Source organism: Coturnix japonica, chromosome 14, assembly GCF_001577835.2.
Source record: "Coturnix japonica isolate 7356 chromosome 14, Coturnix japonica 2.1, whole genome shotgun sequence".
Classification (NCBI taxonomy): Eukaryota; Metazoa; Chordata; class Aves; order Galliformes; family Phasianidae; genus Coturnix; species Coturnix japonica.
Genome location: NC_029529.1, coordinates 11351121 through 11365117, shown reverse-complemented (window position 1 = coordinate 11365117; position 13997 = coordinate 11351121). Strand labels below are relative to the sequence as shown.

Below are 13997 nucleotides of genomic sequence, written 5' to 3'. Positions count from 1 at the left end.
AAGGGGTGGGCAGTGTTATGGGGGGGCTGTGGGGATGATGCCCTCATGGCACCGCCTCACCGCAGCGCGGATTCCAGCCACGTCGGCGGCTAATTTCAATTTCCTGCTAATTATGCAAATGAATGGGGATTTAATTAAGGGCAGATTTCATTAAAGTCTTCTAGGGGAAATGAGAACGGGGTGGGGGAGAGGAGGAGGAGGAGGAGGAGGGATGAAGGCAGCACCCAGCCAGGAGGTGAATTCTGCAGGGGCCATGGGGGGGTTGGGGCACACGGACACATTGATGCCACTGTCCCCACAATGGGAGTGGGCACAAACCCTGCACATCCACCACCATCTGCTGCTCCCACCCCCTCACATGGGGCAGGTGAAGCAGTTCTTGGCTGTGGAGTTTCTTGTTTTTATCCAGCTAAAAACACGACTCTCTGTGAAGTCAGTGTCACTGCCAACAGGCCATGGCTGGAAGGAGCCTCGTGTCCCTGTGCGGATGAGAGGAGAGCTGCACTTTGACATCTCGGCCGACTGGGGGATGAATGGCAGCACGGGGCAATGATCCCTCACTGTGCTTCATGCAGCTGCTGGAGCTTACAGAAATAACAGTATTGGGAGGAAATGTGACTCACGGTGCTGGAGATCTGAGCCCCCCACCTTTGGGTGCTGCCAAAGCCTGGTGCCCTGCTGTGCTGCTCAGAGCTTGGCTGCCCGTCCTCAGGGCTCTGCTGCTCTCTGCACCGCTGGGTGCTGCACTGATGGTGTCAGAGCCCCGTGGGGACAAGCTGCCTGCAGTGGGCATGAAAACCCATCCCAAGGTGGGGACAAATCCAGCACCCACATGGGAAGTTTCAGCTGGTGGCAGGCTGAACTTCCCATCCCATCCCATCCCATCCCATCCCATCCCATCCCATCCCATCCCATCACATGCCCATCCCATCATCGTCCCCATCCCATCCATCCATCCATCCCATCCCATCCCATCCATCCATCCCAATCCATCCCATCTCCATCCATCCCCATCCCAGTCCATCCCAGTCCATCCCATTCCATCCCAGTCCATCCCATCCGCCCCATCCCAATCATCCCAATCCATACCATCGATCCCATCCAATTCCCCATCCATCCATCCCATCCCATCCATCCATCCACCATCATCCCATCCATCCCATCCATCCCATCATCCCTACCCATCTCCATGCGTGGAGCAGCCCTGTGAACATCCCCAGGCTGTGCCAGGATCTGCTGCTGTTCCCTTTGGGCTCAGGAGGGTTTTGGTGCAGGGTGGAGGCACACAGGAGGCTGCTGGCACCCCCAGCCTGGCTGCAATTATATGAGCTTAGAAATTTTTCCTCTAAAAAGTAGAAAATGGAGATTTTTTTCCATTTGCATCCTTTGGCTGAAACAAATTGGAGCTTTGTCAATAGGTTTTTTGGGGGGGTTCACCAGTTTTGGGGTGCATTGAGGACCAGGGCAGGCATGAGGGGATAAAGGAGCACCCCCAGCACATCCCCCCCCCCAATCCTGCAGCCTGAACATCTCAATTGTGGTCTCCAGCTCCATCGGCCTCCCATATTGCCATGGCAACTGCTGCATCCCAGCCTTGGCGAAGCTGGGAGATGTCAGCACCGATGGGAGATGCTGCAGGATGGGATGGGAGATGAAATGGGAAGGGATGGGAGGTTCTACAGGGATGGGATGGGATGGGGTGGGATGGGATGGGATCGGATGGGATGGGATGGGATGGGATGGGATGGGAGACAGGGGAGATGCTATGGGGATGGGATGGGAGATCCTATGGACACACTGTAAGATGTTCTGGGGTTAGGATAGAGGTGCTGTGGGGATGGGTTGGGAGATACAGGCTCCCTGCAGCACATCCCAGCTGTCTGGTGCTGCAGCATGGGGGGAAGCTGAGCTCCTCACTCAGCTGCTGCTTCTTCATAAAGGCCTTGTCTGAAAGATTAACAGGGGATTTAATAAACAGTGAATGAGGTGCTGGTGGGCCCGGCTCGTACCCCGTCTGTAACACCTCGGGGGCTTACAGACATCCAGAACACACCTACAGCTTCAGGTGGATGGTAATTGTTTGCAGCCCTGGAGGTGCCGTGCTAGAAAGAAACTTTGGCACAGAAGCTCATGGGTGAGGTGGGAGGGCTGCACAGCCCCTCTGCCACCACCAGCCCAGTGTGGGTGCAGCCTTTGGGTCACCCTCCTGCCCTGCTCTCACTAAAGGATGGAGGTCCTGCGTTTCCTGCTGCCAACCCAGTGAAGTGTCCCAGGTACAGCAGCTCAGCCCAGAGCAGCAGCACAGGATGCAGCCCCCAGCCCCATCCATGCACCCAGCAGAGCACTCGGCTGCTCTCAGGGTCAGGGAGCAGCGGTGCCATCGGATCACGGCCATACCAGCACCGGGCTCAGCGTGACCCAGTTCCAGCAGCTGAAGGAGCTCAGAGCCGATATCTCTACCAGAGCCTCAGCTGCTTTAATTACCCACATCTGAGTCATCCCCAGCCCTGCTTTATCAAAGCTCGCAGCCCTGCAGACAAATCGCCCTTTGTGCTCCTCCAGTCCCTGTCCGTGGGGAATTGCCAAGGGCCAATTAACCGGCAGCTCCTGCTGCCGCGATGCCGTGGGGAGATGAGATGAGATGAAGAGGGGCCGCTGCCCACCCCATGGCTTCAGCCCGGGTTGTTGGGGGAGGTGGCAGCCCCGGGGATGCTGCAGGGAGCAGCAGGTCTGTGCTGTGCCACGTCCCTGTGGTACCCTGCATCCTGCAGTGCCCCTGGGTGGATGGATGTAGCCAGCAGGTGAAGGCAATGCCATGGCAGTGTGTGCCTCCAGGCCACCTCTGCTGGCAGCGCAATGTGAAATCGGCAGCAAGGATGACCTAAAATAGTGCAGATGCTTCAAGCAGAGCAACAGCACAGCTGTGCTGCAGGGTCAGAGCTGGGCAGGGAGCTCTGTGTGAGCACGGGGACCCTCGGAGATCTGAGAGGGGGTGGGACACAGCCCTGGTGCTGTGGTGAATAATGTAATCATTAAAAAAACCCCAAACATCATCCCAGCCCAAACCAAATCCAGGCATCCCAAGTTTCAATGCCAGGTGTCACCTGCTCTCAGAGCTGCTCCATTCAGCTGAGTTGGGGCTGAGAAGGGATGTGGAAGTGGAACATCTGAGCACCGCTCCCTGGTTATGTGTTAATATTGAGGCCTCCCCTATCCTCCTTCAGGGGCTGGAATAGTCACAGTCACACGTGATGGCTCCAGACATCATCTAAAGCCACAGAGCGGCCCCGGTGGGATGAATGGATATGATGGAAGGAGACAACGTGTGAGCTCTGCTTCCCCGCACCCAGCGCAGGGTGGGGAAGGGACACAGCCCTGCAGGGCCTGAAGGAGTTAACACTGAGTGCCACCTCCCTTATGTTATCTCCTCCATTGAGGCAGCTCCATGCTGGCAGCAGAACAATGCCAAATCCTGATGAGCTCCGGTTTTCCAGCTAGAGGGGAGGCACGGGAGGGTGGGCAATTCACGCTATTCTGCATAATTTTTAATCTAAATTCCATTTCTTTTCTTTTCTTTCTCTCGGAAGCAAACAATCTAAGGGGTTTTGTACTCGGTTCCTTGCTTTCATAAGCTAAATGGATTGTTTGCAAGTAGGAGCCAGCTGCAAAGCTGGCAATCTCCGATCGGATCTGCCTTTCTCCCCATCCCAGCCATCCTTAATTCACTCCTCAGCTCCGAGGTGCTGTGGATCCTGGGGCAGTTTGCAGGGAGGACGGCTGAGCTGCGGCTGTTTGTGGCACTGGGCAGCAGGACGGAACCCTGCAGCTCTCCAGAGAGCAGTGGGGTGCTCCGGAATGGCTGCTGAGCTCATTATGGGATGGCGGCATCTAGTGAAGTACCGGAGGATGATGTTTTCCCAGCTCCATGCATGGAGGGCTGGTTCATCATGCCAAGATTCATCAGCTGGGCATTCAGATGAGGACCAAGGATGCACCTGGTGCTGCCCCATTTCTGTGCTGGTTCCTGCGGCAGTTTCATGACTGGGAAATCGAGGCACAGCTCCCGCTGTGTTTGCGGATGGGGGTTCACCTCAGCATCCTTTTCATTCTCATTCATTTCAAAGCCGTGTGCTGCTCGCAGGCACGACAGAAGCGCGCTGGAGTGCAGCAAGATGACCTACTTACTGAGCTGCAGGAGCAGAGCAAGGCTTGGGTTACAACAGCTCCCCAGACCCCGAGGGATGGGGCAGCTGGCACACGGTCCCTGGAGCTTCTCTGCAGGGGATGCAGCCTGGGCAGCTGGGTGGGCACACAGCCGGCAGCAGGGCCAGGGAGCAGGGATGTGAATGCCAGGCTGCCCAGCTTCCAGCCTCCTTCAATGGCCCTGCCTGGTACACTCATCTCCCAAGGGATCCAACCTCCCTCCTTCTATCTCCACGCCATTTACTGGGGTTCTGTCTTCAGTTCAAAGGCCACGATAGCATCAGAACACAGAGTACCCATACGCTTGAGAGTGAGATAGCAGAGAACCTTCTGTCCCTGTGTTTACCTCCTGATTCTAAACCCAATCCGATGAATCCTCCACAAACACAGGCAGATCATGAATGCACTCCATTAGAAATCACTCCGTAGTTCAGCAGGATTTGTTCCTGGGCGCTGCCCCCTCACCACGCTCATTCATCCAACAGGATGCTTCAGAATTTATTATAATGACAAATGGATGCTGGTGCTCCTGGGGGCTGGGGGCAGCTCTGTGCCCACCTGCACAGATACCCCTTGCAATGGCACTGGCCCATGGGCTACATGGGGTCTGTGAGCAGCAGCTAACAGCTCTGGGATTCAATGCGGCAGATGCTGTCAGATGTCAGGGAGTCAAAAAGAAAACAGAGCAGCTCTTCAGCCTGGGGAGATGAGAAGAAGGAAGAGGAGAGCAATGAGTTGTGTGTGTTGCAAAGGAACTCCCCTGCAGGTCCCTTCCCACCCAAGCTGTTCTGTGACTCCTCCTTGGGGTGTCACCTCCTCTCTTCTGCCCCTCTAATGGTGGTGGGTCCCACCTGAGCTGCTCTGCCCAGGTACAACAGCTGCCAACACCGAAACAGCCTCCAGCTGGAAATCTGAATTCTCACCCTATTTCCTATTCCCGGACCACGTGGGCAGTCAGTCTGCAGTTCCTTTTCTCTTCCATGGTGCAGCCCCACCACTGAACACCATTCAAACCATGAGGATTTGCAACCCGTGTTCACTTAACCCTCTGAACTTTGCCTGATATCATGGTGTTGCTCATTAGCTGTAACCTGGAAAGCCTGGCTGACATTTCATAAACCCATTAGCAAGAGATCAGAGGATCCAACACGGGGACACCTTTTGAGGTACAGCCATTGCCCAGAGCACAGATCTGGCTCTGAGACCTCCCAACCCACCTGGGAGCAAAAGGGCCCTTTGATGGGAACCCCAGCTCACTGCTGTGCCTCCTGCAGCCCCAGGGAGCAGCACTGCAGCCTGCTCTGCCCCAGGACACAGCTCAGTGTCTGAGCTCTGCCCAGCTGGGCTGCTCCTCCACAGGCACAAAACATGACATTTTCTTTTAAAACCCAACCCACCTGAACAAGCTTCATTCATCACGGGGACACAAAAGGTCCATCTATTCCATAACCATCTCTACTTGCCTGCTTCTCATTCTGGGGATAGAGGAGATGTTGCGCCACGTCCAGCTCCGACTGCTTCTGCCAGCACACACTGGGGGTAAAGACAAAGAGAAGGCAGAGTTATTTTGCCATCTAAGCTGTTGGAACTGCTGATGACCCAGCTTTAGGCAGGGCTGTGCTCAGTGCCAGCAGCTCTGGCCGTGGGCATCTGTTACTGAACTTCTTTACGCAGCTAAATCCCGGGTTTTACAAAGCTTTGTATAAATGGATTGGGATTCTTAAAATATAAGCCTCCAAACAAACAGTAACGACCCGTTGCATAATGGGGTCTGTGGGGCAGTGGGAATCCACACACATCCACATCTGTCAGGCCGTTTTCTCACCAAAGACCACCGGGCACAGAGGGCTCCCCGTGCTGCCCCTCACAGCGGGGCAGGCTGCACTGCTCACACCGTGCTTTGGTCCCTCTTGAATCACACAGATTGACCACAAGACGTATTTGAGACGTCTCAAGGCAAGATGCAAAGCTCAGAATTGCCTTCTTAGCCAACCCCGTGCACAGGCAGAGCCTTCAGCCCCTGGAAGCACTCCCAGCTCCCTGCCCCCACACACAGCCATTGTGCCTGGCAGCAGCTTTCCCTCCGGAGGTTTCCATCAGCTCCAGGATCTCACATCCCTCACGTTCCTCCTTTGATTTCTAAACCTCCTTTCACTCCAAAGCCTCCCAGAGAGGAGCCTCCTATAGGGATAACATCGCTCCCTGCTAACAGCAATTAACGCTTGCTAAGAACGTTCCATCAGGCAGCACAACATCCCGCTATGTTGCTCAGTGCTTGGAGCTCCGCTCTGATCGCCTGCACTCTCATTTGCTTTCCCTGCAGCCGGGATTGGGGTGTGCTTCAGCCCAGCATCGCTGATGGAGCTCAGCACAACGTGAACCAGCTGAATTCCTGGGGACCCTACACAACACAGGTGGGTCCCAGCAATCTTAGCAGCACCTGGAAGTGCTTTATGAGAGCTCAGCTAACCACAGAGGAGTCATTTCTATTGTGGTCACCATAACACGGCACCTCTTTATGAAGGCAGCTACATGCGGTTTGCTGAGAGCTCCTTTCTCTGAGTCTTTGCTTTCAGCCTGCTTGTAAATTCTTCCCTCTGCCACCCTGCAGCTAGGAAATCTGCCTTTAAAAACAAGTTATGACAGGGGAAATTCAAATGCTTTCTAACGGAGACCCGGGCAACCGAGTGCTGGCAGAACTAGAAAGGCAACTCTCCCATCTGTTTTCCCTGTCTGTAGGTAGGGTTGTGTCACTTCCTCCCCCAGGCTCTGCCCTGGTCCCACTTGTCCAAGGCTGTGGTTCCCCTCACCCCTCCCAAACACCTGACTTCACTGCCCTGCAAATTGCCCTTGGCATCCTCCTCCATCTCCCTCTGGCTCCGCTCTTTGCAGCCAGCCAAGCTCACAGACTGTATTTGTGCCCCCACCTGCACAAGTTCTGTCCCCTTCTGTGTTCTTCCTGCACTTGGGTGCAGAAATCATCCCTTCACAGACACCCAGGGAAAGGGCAGAGCACACAGTGTGGGTGCTGCTGCTGCTGAACAGCAGCACACAGTTATGAGGGTCTGTGGCAGCCCTTAAGGGAACTGCTCTGCACAGTGCAGCCTCTGAGCATCCCCTTCATGTGCCACCAACAGAGCTGGAATAGCAAAGCTCTGAACAAGGCTCAGGACAAGCAGCTGCTCCAGCCAAGCTCGTGTTGTTCCTTCAGCACCTGATTCCTTCTCATCACAGCCCACCTCTGGCATCACATCCCTGTGACACGGTGCCTGAGTGATGTGGCTCCAGTGTGCACCAGGTCCCAGGGCCAGAAAATCATCTCCCACACAGCAGGAATTGGGATCACAGCAGTGATAGAGATACGCAGTGATTTATTCAGTGTCACGTGGCTCCTGCTGATGGAGCCATAAGTGCAATTAACCTCAGATGTTATGCTGAAATGTTTATAAACCAGGCAGTGAAGATGCCTGAGCTTGAAGTGTCCTTATGAGACGCTGCTTCAGTCAGGTTGGCTCACAGAGACCTTTGCAAAGTTGACTGTAAGCAGCACGATGGCTAATGGTAGAGCAATGGCTAATGGTAGAGCATGGGCACTGCTGCTGGCTGGAGCTGATCTAGCCAAGGATCTGTGCCCCTCCCTTCCAGCAGCACAACCCAGAACAAAAGATAAAGACTGTTTCTGTAGAACCGGTTTCAAATGGTTGCACTGGTTCTGAAGGCAGAGCAGCTCCTGCCCTGTGGGATGCAGGCACACGACAGCAGGCCCAGGGTAAAAAGCCACAGGAGGCAGCAGTGCCTGGTTACAGGTTGTACCCAGACTCCGACAGCAAAATAAAGAGGTGGGGGATGCTGTGCTGGCTCCTGGCCCCGCTGACAGCCCCTCAGCAGTGATCTCTGGGGCTCCTGACAGCTCTTTTCTTTCCTAAATCCCACCTCCTTCACATGGAGACTTTCCCTCTGGGAGGCAGTGGGTTAATTGGCCTGATAATCAGCCTGTTTCACTAATCAGTCCCTGTAGAGGGGCTCTGTTTGTTTTCTCAGGCTGATAAACCCAGCGTTCCTGGTGATTTATTTACAAGCCTGGTTTCTGATTTTGCTCTCTGCTGTTTATTTTAAGCTATTTTTTATTTTATTTTATTTTTCTTCATAGCAAACACAGAAGCTGCTAAGATATTTCTCCTAGGAATTGTATTGATTCAGCAGGTCTATTCCCAGCGTGAGCCCTTATCTGAGAGAATTCCCTGCAGTTTGGAACCAGGCTGCCAAGACTTAGAGATGCTCTGAGCCCTGAGCAAAGCACACAACTCGCTAGTCAACATCCTGAGCACAGGGTACATGGACCTTGGCTGCTCTGAGATGTCAGTATGTCAAAGACAGCATGGCTTAAAAGAATCATGAAGGCTGGAAAACCACCTAAGACCACCCAACCCAGCCATCCCTTGTGCCTGTGACGTGCCTTCCTTTGGAGGAACACGTTGCCTTTGAGTGGCACCAAACACTGTGGGAGTCCAAACCACAAGTGAACTGTGGAGCAGCCAGCTGCCCTGGTTTGGATCACACACCCTCTGGTAGGGAAACGAGGCAGTGGTGTTCCTCACTTACCCGTCCAACAGGGAGTTGAAGCCAATGACCGCGTTGTCTCGCTCTGCCGCTACCACCAGGCACAGACCGTCCTTCAAGAGGGAGCACTGAGAGAGGGAAGAGCACAGCCTTGGTTTGTTACCCGCTTAGGTAAGGCTGTAAGCCTCAATGATGAGCTGCTGACAGCTGAGATAACTGCTGTGTGTGGGGAGGAAGGAGAGCAGCAGACACACTGAAAGAGTATCACGTCTGAACTGTTGGCTCACCCATTCCTACGGCACACCACTATTCCTGCTCCCTCCCCTCAGAGTGAAAATAAGCCGGGTTGTGGTTGTGTTATTCACCCACTGATTGTGCTGGAAACAGGAACATGGATGGAACTGCAACAACACACCCATTGGCTTCATCCTTCCTAGAGAGTTGTGCACATTCTGCATTGCATCCTCAGGGGATCTGCAGGGCAGTGCTCAGACTAATTGGACGCTGGCTGTAATTGCTTTCATGTGCAGATGTACCTCAAAGGGATGCTGTCAGCTTCAAAAGTCCCAACCTGAAAAGATCTTACCTGCTTTATTATTGGTTGCACCCGAGACACTCAGAAATACTGATGGGCTGCAAACAGAAATGCTTTTATTTTTTCCTTAGGAATCTCTGCATGGTTCTGACAGCCCTTTGTTGATTGCTGCTGCCACTATAAGTAGCTCCCCCCCACTGATGACTCTCTCCTCCTCCTGACAGTGTTTGCTTGCACGCTCCCCCTTATCGCCTTGCTCTAGCAAGGCTCCTGCAATGGTGGATTTATCCTATACTAAGTACAAAGGGAAAAACAGCTTTGGTGTGATGCTGCATTGCTGTAAAGCAAAGTGTTGGCCGACCCCAGAAGCAGAGTTTGTGCTCACACCCCGTTGCTTAAAGCCCATGTTGGATGCAGTGCGAGTTGCCACCACCAGCCGAATGAGAGATGAAATTCAATGTCTGCCCAGAACTCCAGGGCACCGTCCAAGAAGTGGAAGGGTTATTTAGCATTATAGAGGAGGATTAATGGAGTGTGATTACAGAAAAGGAAATAGAAAATGCATTTATCTGGGAGAACAAGCCAAGATACAACAGCAGAACATACATAACAGCAGCAACTGGGCACCGTGATGCGAATGGAAGAGCATGTCTAAAGAGGACACAGCATTCACAGTGAGGTTATATTTGCACATCATGATGTCAAGTTTGGGTGTCTGTGAGTTAATGGAGATACAGGAGCACAAAGCTGGTGAGGCACATGGCCCACATTACTTACTAGTGCATAAGAGATCAGACTGCAGCACGGTGCTAACGCTGCTACCAAAGCTGGTCTGCTCAGAGCCAGCACAGCATCAAACAACTCCTCTTCCACGGGGAAAGAAGCAAAGCACAAACCCGGACTTCATACCTTTGCTTCCACACCACACTTGGCCCCGCTCAGTATCTTGGAGATGCAATGAGCCTGAGGTGCATCCAGCACAGTGAGGCGAACTCCAGTCACCGTGAAACCTTTGCCAATGAGCTGATCGAGCAGCTCAACATAAGGTGGGTCGGAACCCCGGAGGATTATGGCCGGCAGGATGAGACAAGTGGTTTGGCAGAGGTTGCTGAGCACTGGCCGATCTGCTGGGAAAAGAGCAAAACACAGCAGCTGCTTTAGATCAACCCCTTTGACTGCTCACCCTCCGAGTCATTCCTCCTTGCTGCAGATGTAACCAGCCCATCAGAGACACTCCACATCACGGTGCCATTTGGGATGCTCACAGATGTGACTGCTCATCCCAAACATGTGTGTATCAGGGGACCACCATGCAGCAGCAGTGACCCCATTCCAGGAGTCAGCCAAGGACAGCTGCTGGCTCAATACAGGAGATGCTCCTCCACTTACTTTCTCCCAAGCAAAGAAATCTGCTAATCCAGCTGCTTTCATAATCCGAAATGCAATTCTCAGCAACATACGTAAGATTTAACGCAGTTCATATTTTCCCCGCGATCAATCTGTCCATCCTTTAGGCTTTGGGATCCTTATTTGCCACAAGGAGACGTTTCCTTGCGTGCAAGAGCTACCTCTAGCGTCCAAGAAGGGGCCACCAAGTGAATGATGCTCCTGGCTCGCTGGCATCGCTCACTGTATTGAGCCTGACAGCCCAAAATCACGTGTGCTCGCTTTTCCAGGACAGCAGCTCTTTGAAATGCATTCTCTGAGACACAAACACATCAGGGCTGCACGCTGCTTTCCTTTCCACTCGGCAGCTTCAAAGCCGAGAGATTCTCACGGAGCAGGAAATTGAGGGCACATACTTGGAGGTTTGCTTTGCAGGCTGTACAGAACCTGCAGAATCCTCACTATTTCCAAGCCGAGCTCTCAGTGTTATCATTACTCTTGTTTCAGGGCTCATACAGTGGCCATGGAATAGCAGCAATGTTGAGAGATGGACCTCAGCACAGCCAATGGTTTAATAATGGACCTTCATGCAGCCAACCTCTATTAGTGTGCAGCATGAGACAAGGAGCTTGCCAGCCTTAATTGTGTGACTTCTGTCAGGGTCACAAAGCATGTGTAGGGCACAGCCCAAAGCTGATAGGAGACAGTGGAATGAACCCACTGGAAACAGCCTTGGGAACTGAATGAGATCTCAGCCCTGTTCCCATGAGATGGATGTTTGCAATGCCCAGAGCACCCACACACAAACTGCTGCTTATCTACACCCTGAACTAAAGGTCCCCCATTGCCCATCACTGTGGTGCCTTGGTCTCTCCCAAGGCTGGCTTTGAATGGATGTGCAAACCACGGTGGCCAAGCAGGTGTTAAAACACACTATAAATGTTCAGCAGCATTCACTGGTGCTTTATGTTATCTTTATGTTATGTTCTGCTGCTGACGAGGTCAGCACTCCTTGTCAGCCCTATGTTTAAACCCACAAAAGAAAGGCCCTGCAGGCTAAGAGTGAACTGGCTGGGCTCCATCAGAGCTGTTCTTTGTAGCTCGGAGTCCTCTCTCCCTTCTGAAAGGGCATCAATCCCAGATCCTGCTACCACCAGATGGTTTGTCTTGCTGTCCAATTAATCAATAACAGCCTCAATCTATAACAAGAGTCACTCATTTCCTTACCAAGATCATGTGGTTGCCCAGAGCCCAGTAAATGGAGTTGCCCTCCTGCCTCACGCCTTATGATTTTGTGCTGCTTGTTGATTTCCACGCTGACTGTGGGGTCACGTTCCAGGTTATGGATCTGCAGGAAGGAAGGGAGGGGGAGGCAAGTCATGTGAGCACCGTTACCTATCAGGAAGGAAAGCATTTATAAGGATTGATTCCATTTATAAGGATTGATTCAGGCAAGCTGTGAAGGTTTGGATGGCGTTGGGTACTCCTGTAATTACCAGCCTAGAAAACACCTGGTTGTCTGGAGATAAAAGAACACTTTGCATGCATTTGTTCTTATTGGGGTTTAACTAAGTGTGGCATCTTGCTGTCCTTTAAAGCTCCTGCATCCAGACATCTTCCTAAGGTCTCCATTCCCAGCTCTTTAAGGCCAGGGACTTGAGGACCCCAAGGGTACAGCATCTTTACCCAGCACCAAAGGAGCAGGTAGCAGCTCCCTCCTGCCATGGAACAAACTGTCACATCCACACATCCCAGCACAGCGTGAAAAGCTGGTAACAATCAGCCTCTGGGTCAGCTGTGTGGAAGCAATCATGGGTGATGCTGGTGTTGTTCCCCGTGACCTGCTTCCAAAGCGGTCTTGGCTCAGTGTGGGAATTTGGCTTCTAAAGCAACAGCCCTGAGCCTTCCTGGATTTATAGCACAGGTCACTGAACAAACACATCTGAAAAAGCACTTTTCCTCTGAGACTGTCTGGGTCAATACCAAGTCAGCACATTGTGGCAGGGACATCCAGAGGAGAAGGAAATCTCAGCAGCTGGTGAAACACAGCAAGAAAGAATTATCTGAAGTGTAAGAGGAAGGAAATGAAGGGCTAACAGGAGCAAAGCCATTGCTCTGACACAGCAGGAGACCCTTCAGGAAAGGGCAGAATCCCACCTCCTCCTCCTCCAGCATCGGGCACTTGGAGCAGCACAGACCTTCTGGGAAGAACAGCTTCATGTCCCGGATGGACATTTGGTAGGAGTTGGAGCCTGAGAGATGAACACAATGAGAAGATCCTTTCAGGCCATGAATTAAACGCTCTCTGGACTCACACTCATCTTCCTGAGAGACTGAAGACGTGCAGCTTACTGAAGTAATCGCTTTAAAGGCCAGCTGTTCTGTGTAGTAACAGCAAACATTTTAAACCATTATAGTTGGAATAATTCCATTTCTTTGGGCTCGAGAAAAAGCATCGCACAGTGATTTCATAATGCACCGGAGGGATGGAAGTGATGCAGGGTTACTTGTGGACCACTTGTGCTCTGACTACATTTCCTGCTTAACTTGGACACAAACACTTCTCCCTTTCTGAAGGACAAGCTCTAGGAGATGGGAGGCATTCGGGGTCCTTAAGGACAGACTCCTCCTCACTATAGCGGCTGGATCGGATTCTTGAGTTTGATTTACTGCATACATAAGCTACAGCTGCACCCATTTTCCTTGAATGTGTGCAATTAAGGCTTTGTGAGCCATCCGTGTAGTTGGAATGTTAATGCACAATCTGGTCTCAGCAGGCAGGTGGTCGCCAACCAGCTCAGCTCTGTGCCTGGCCCAGGCTTGGAAGGAAGCAGAGATCTGAAGGGAATCCCTAAGAAAACATCTGAGGCCTTTCTAAACACACAGCTCTCTGTTACCTCTGAGTGAAAGACAGGCTGAGATTCAGCCTCCCTTACTGATATAAGCTAATCTTTAAACGAATTATGCTAGGGAAGCTCCAGGTGTTGCGTGGGTACATTAAGTTGGGGTATATATTACCCATAACTGATGAGTTCTCATTCTCAAGGCAACCCAGGAAGACAATCCATTAATCTTAAGAGCAAAAGAAGCAGGGGAATAGTGGAAAAGTACTGGCTGAGAAGCCTTGAGCATCTCTTGTGTAGGTAGACCCTGCCCTTCTGTCACTCCCACAAATGAGAACCTATGAGTAATTGTGGTGGGAGATCTCTCTCGGTTTAGTCCTGGTCCTGAGGATTATGATTATATCTGATAAAAGCAATTCAACACCAAGGAGTCGATTCTCTTCCCAAAGCTGCAAGTGGTGGACACTTCA

At 52.2% G+C, this 13997-nt stretch overlaps 1 protein-coding gene and 1 long non-coding RNA gene across 9 annotated transcripts in view; one reads left to right on the top strand and one right to left on the bottom strand.

Annotated features, from left to right (window-relative positions):
• Positions 1-4680: 4680 nt before the first annotated feature.
• C14H16orf71 (chromosome 14 C16orf71 homolog) overlaps positions 4681-13997 on the bottom strand; it is a 57776-nt gene continuing 48459 nt past the window's right edge. For 7 of the 8 annotated variants that reach the window (XM_015877415.2, XM_015877419.2, XM_015877420.2 and 4 more), the window contains 6 exons: positions 12842-12936; positions 11912-12032; positions 10208-10425; positions 8806-8891; positions 5667-5736; positions 4681-4901 (listed from right to left, as the gene is read on the bottom strand). In XM_015877415.2, coding sequence (XP_015732901.1) covers positions 4824-4901; positions 5667-5736; positions 8806-8891; positions 10208-10425; positions 11912-12032; positions 12842-12936 — 668 coding nt within the window. In that variant the 3' untranslated portion in view covers positions 4681-4823. The remainder of the gene's footprint in view (positions 4902-5666; positions 5737-8805; positions 8892-10207; positions 10426-11911; positions 12033-12841; positions 12937-13997) is intronic. The other variant, XM_015877416.2, reaches the window with a different exon arrangement.
• Positions 6035-12937, top strand: LOC116654087. The gene is made up of 2 exons (XR_004308970.1): positions 6035-6617; positions 8354-12937. It is a non-coding gene; the product is annotated as an uncharacterized LOC116654087 (long non-coding RNA).